The sequence below is a fragment of the Sinocyclocheilus grahami genome, unplaced genomic scaffold (genome assembly GCF_001515645.1).
Source record: "Sinocyclocheilus grahami isolate Dianchi unplaced genomic scaffold, SAMN03320097.WGS_v1.1 scaffold48.1, whole genome shotgun sequence".
In the NCBI taxonomy this organism is placed as follows: domain Eukaryota; kingdom Metazoa; phylum Chordata; class Actinopteri; order Cypriniformes; family Cyprinidae; genus Sinocyclocheilus; species Sinocyclocheilus grahami.
The window spans coordinates 1,090,750-1,096,091 of NW_015505227.1; the positions used below are offsets into that span (position 1 = coordinate 1,090,750).

Sequence of the window (5,342 nt, forward strand, 5' to 3'; positions counted from 1 at the left end):
ACTGGGGATCAGGAGCCCTTCCCGGGCTAAACAAAACATCAGGAGCCCTTCCCGGGCTAAACAAAACATCAGGAGCCCTTCCTGGGCTAAACGAAACATCAGGAGCCCTTCCTGGGCTGGACGAAACATCAGGAGCCCTTCCTGGGCTGGACCAAGGATTCCACAGTCTCTCCTCCTCATGCACTGTGACCTCCGTGGTCGATGGGCCGAATACCTCCCGGAAGTGTCTCACAAAACCCTCCAGCGAGTGAATCCCCGGGCTTTGTGCAGTCCACAAGGCTTCGGCCCACTGCAAGGCTCGTCCAGACAGCAACGAGATAATGAATGACACTTTGGCCCCCTCAGTCACAAACAGGTGTGGTTGCATCTCCAGGTAGCGGGAACATTGCAGCAAGAACCCGCTGCCAAAGGCTGCCTCACCCGCAAAGCTGGCTGGCCGGGCCATGGGACAGGCGGGGTAATGCATAAAAAAGAAACAAACTCAAAACTGACAAAAACCGGAAAAAACAAATGAAGGGCCGAAGGCTGCCTCACCCGAAAAGCTGGCTGGCCGGGCCATGGGACAGGCAGGGTAATCCATAAAAACAAAACAAAATCAAAACTGACAAAAACCGGAAAAAATAAACGAAGGGAAAGACACCGCTACACTTTACTTGAGGGTCGGTTATTCTGTCACGGTCCAGGTGTGTGGAGGCAGGCAGGATGACGAGGATGACAAGGATTCAAAAGAAGGATATTTAATGTAGCAACAATTGAATATGGCGCTTATCACATGCTGTGTGGTATAGGCGTTCGTTATCGGGGCATTATAACGAGTACGAGTATGATTACAGGAGACCAGTATCGGGCCTGATACCGATACCAGTATCGGTATCGGTGCATCCCTAGTAAAAAGGTTTTATCCCCTGCTTGGTGTTTGAACTTGGCTTCAGTCATAAAGAGTTGCCCCTCCACACACACAAACACACTCAGGTTTGTTTTTGTAAAAAGTGGGGACATCCTATAGGCGTAATGGTTTTTATACTGTACAGACCGTATATTCTATTGCCCTACACCAACCCTACCCCTAAATCTATCCCTTACAGGAAACTTTGTGCTATTTCAGATTTTCAATACACTCCATTCTGTGTGATTTATAAGCATTTTGAAAAGTGGGGACATGGGGTAATGTCCTGAAAAGTCACCTTCTCCTTGTAATACCTATGTCATATCTTTGTCATTATGCAAATGTATGTCCTCATTTGTCACAAAAACGCACACACACAGACACAAAAGCTTTCAGTTCCTTAAGCTATTAAAATAAAAGTGTTTTAAAACAGAGAATGCTAACAAGAAGTGGCATGGTGATCTCCTCAGGCGCAATTTAGGACAGTTTCTAAACATCTACCTGGATTTCTCTTTCTCTCATCGCTCTCAGATATGGTGCAGGCTGGTCACAGCAGCATATAATTATTTCCATGTGACCAACTTCTTCTGGATGTTTGGAGAGGGGTGTTATCTGCACACAGCCATAGTACTGACATACTCCACCGACAAACTGAGGAAATGGATGTTTATCTGTATAGGCTGGTGTAAGTATCCCATGAGGCACTACTATGGAAATTATCCAGTTTTTGGATCATGCATATTGAAAATAACTGACTTATGGCATGTGCAGTCACATGTACTTAGAGATGAACATGTCACATGTATTGCTGGTATAGGATTATTCCACATTGAGTGCTTGTTTTTGTCCCTCATACCTGTGTAAAAATCTATGAATAGTTTATGATAGCTTAAAATATCGTTTAATATTTTTCTAAACACATTAACAAAAAATGCAGTAAGTTTATTACTGTATTTTAGTGTGTTTTATTTTATTTTATTAACATATTAATATTTGTATTTATCTTGAGATTGGGAAATTGAAATTTATTACCACTTAAACACATTATATGCCTGATATAATTAAAATAATAATGCATTTTATAATAATAATAAATCAATCAATCAACTGGGAAAGGCACCTGTTTCATAGAATGACATATTGTTTTATAGAATGTACTTTATAGTTAGTGTGATACGCAGTACACAATCCATTTTACTTCCATAATCTGAAGTAATCTGTGTCATATAGGAAATGTAGGGATGGATTTATGACATCAGTGAAAGAGGAAAGTAATTTTGATGAATAATTAAGCAGACAAACATTTATGGACACGGTGCAAGAACTGAGAAAGCAAATAAGGTCATTTCTGATTTCATGTTGCCTTTAAAGTAAAGCCAGAGATTAAAGTACTGTCAATTAATAACTTGAAAAAGAGTCACAGTTACAGTAGTAGATAATTACACTAATGGGGACTGCAATTTAATCAGGTTCTCTTCTGAATCATGGGCGAATTATTATTATGCGAATAAACAAGCCTTGGATTTTCCTCGTTAAAAAGGCATTGCAAATAAGTAATTGCCGAGGATTTATCACACAGTTCCTTAATAGTATCAATTATACTGTCTGTACAATGTCTTTGATTTTTTAAACTAATCTGAGTGGGTGGAAATTTCCTCTGCTTTTTTCTGCAGGTATTCCATTCCCCATTATCGTTGCATGGGCCATTGGCAAGCTGTACTATGACAATGAAAAGTAAGTTTCTCCCATGCTGAAGCTTTCTTCCATTTTCTTTCTTTTTTATCTCTGTATAATTCATGCATTTTACTCTAAACACACGCAAACCGCCTCACCTCATTTACAATAAAAGCAATTAAAGGTTAGATTAACCCCAATAATTTAAAACGTGACGTGACATGTGGCCAAGTATGGTTACCCATACTAGGAATTAGTGCTCTGCATTTAACCCATCCTTAGTGCACACACACAGCAGTGAACACACACAGACCGTGAACACACACCCGGAGCAGTGGGCAGCCATTTATGCTGCGGCGCCCGGGGAGCAGTTGGGGGTTCAGTGCCTTGCTCAAGGGCACCTCAGTCATGGTATTGAAGGTGGGAGAGAGCACTGTACATTCACTCCCCCCCCCTACAATTCCTGCGGGTACGAGACTCGAACCCACAACCTTTTGGGTTACGAGTCCGACGCTCTAACCATTAGGCCACAACTTCCCAAGTCTTAGCAGAGGATGGTTATTTTATATATATATAATTATCTCTGTCATCTACCCTCACTCTGGTCATTAAACAATCGATTCACGATAAAGCCAGAGAATTCATTCTGCACTCTTAGGCTAATTAACACCTGCTACTCACAAAATTGATTAGTGACACTGATGTAAACATCCTACAGTTCAATAGTCAAGACATGATAGATACAGTACAAGATCTCCTGTTTAAAAAGACTCTCTGTGATAAAAAACAAAACAAAACAAAAAAAACATATACACTTACATTAGACACTTTAAAAGAATGGATTAGGGCAGATATTCTCCTCATTAGCTACTTTAATCTCAAAATGGGAAACATAACAAACAAACAAAGAATGAAAAATGTACATTTACTTTCTATTAAATGGGGTAGATGGATATATAATATTAATTGTCAAGGCTTGACATTTGTGCTTGAGCACATAAAATATGTACAACTAAGTATAACATTAATAACATAACATTTAATAATGTATGTTTAATACCCTAATTGATTTTTTACATTTAAAGTGACATTACATAATGAAAAATTAGAGAGTGTGCGATAATTTGATAGATAGATGGATGGATGTGTGGATGGATGGATGGCTAAAAGGGGACTTTTTTATTCTCCTTTGTCTGTGTATAGAGAATAAATGCCAAGTTCTGTCATGAAACTCTAGATGGCACAAGCTGATGGGTCCTTAACGCAAACTGATGATTTTCACAGTGTTAAACTACTTGGCACAAGCTGATTGTTTCATGCTGCATATACAACCTGAGCTTGCTGCTTTACATTTAAATGGCTAGTTAGCATTCACTAGAGCATTTCGCAGCACGCTTTCATAGTTCATCTGAAAACCTCCACCTTCCCCAGCTCCACCTGTATAGATCTGCTACTAGTTATTTTATATGCTATTTGTGCAGCAGCAGTATGTCTTAAATACTCACAGCACTGTATCAGCGTATGTTTTGGCAGTAGCAAGATCCTGTACTTGCTTTGCAGCAGCAGCAATAATCTACAACAGCAATAACCAACAGCAGCAGCAATTCCGGAGCGTAGCAGATCTATTCTGCCAAGACCAAATACATTAACATTGTCATATCCATTACCATGATAAAATCATCCGAGAGTTATCATGAAAGAACGTCTCGGTTACGTATGTAACCCTCGTTCCCTGAAGGAGGGAACGGAGACGTAACGTCGGATGACTGACGAATTGAGATCTCGCTTAGAGTGACCAATCTACTTTGAGTGGAAACTAAACGAGCCAATGCACATTGGCATGCGATTATTGCATCCAGCTGCTGCTGATCACAGCGTGAGTATAAGTAGGCAGCAGATGCAGCGCATATTCAGGTTTTCGCTGAGGAGCCGAGCCGGTGACCCGGCCGCTCAGCGGTGGTACAGGAGCTGTGGCGACGGGACGTGATGTCTCCGTTCCCTCCTTCAGGGAACGAGGGTTACATACGTAACCGAGACGTTCCCTTTCAGTTGGTCACTCTCAACGACACGTCGGATGACCGACAAATTGGGATCCTACCAAAAGGCCACAGTTACCGCCCCTTCCAGTGTCCTGTGGAAGCCACCTGCACCCCTACTTTTTGGCATAGGCCAGGGGCTGCACAAGAGGACCAGCTACTGTCACTATGGCACTACCCACTGAATAAGACTGAATAACACTGGGAAAACTTACCCATCCTACTTGGAACAGGGATGTTACGGAAGCTCGAACCTTCCCGAAGGAGGTTCCGGAAGCAATACATATATGGACATCCCTTATGGTGCATATGGAAGAATGGAGGTGATTGAACCCTCTTGGAATGGCAGAAGTCTGCCGGGGAAACACGGGCTCAAGGCTATACCGTGGACTTTACACATATGAGATCCACTTAGGTCTTACATATGGAACCCAGCCTCCTACCGGTTCTCGAGGATTCAGCGAGTGAAGGCCTGGCACCGGACGCTCCGCCACGTCTAGCGAATGTGTTAGGGGTCGCCCAGCCCGCAGCCCTACAGATATCTGTCAGCGAGGCTCCAGGAGGATGCAACACCTCTAGTTGAGTGAGCTCGCAACCTGAATGGGCAGGGCACACCCTGTGCCTGATAAGCCAGGGTGATGGCATCCACTATCTAGTGGGCATCCTCTGCTTCGAGATGGCATTCCCCTTCTGCCGGCCTCCGTGACAGACAAAGAGCTGGTCTGAGGTCCTGAAGCTTTGCGTCC

At 42.6% G+C, this 5,342-nt stretch overlaps 1 protein-coding gene across 1 annotated transcript in view; it reads left to right on the forward strand.

Annotated features, from left to right (window-relative positions):
• The window catches only part of LOC107582913 (corticotropin-releasing factor receptor 1-like), a 56,284-nt gene that overhangs the window by 33,372 nt on the left and 17,570 nt on the right, over positions 1–5,342 (forward strand). The window contains exons 2-4 of the mRNA XM_016268940.1: positions 378–457; positions 1,357–1,571; positions 2,560–2,620. Coding sequence (XP_016124426.1) covers positions 378–457; positions 1,357–1,571; positions 2,560–2,620 — 356 coding nt within the window. The remainder of the gene's footprint in view (positions 1–377; positions 458–1,356; positions 1,572–2,559; positions 2,621–5,342) is intronic.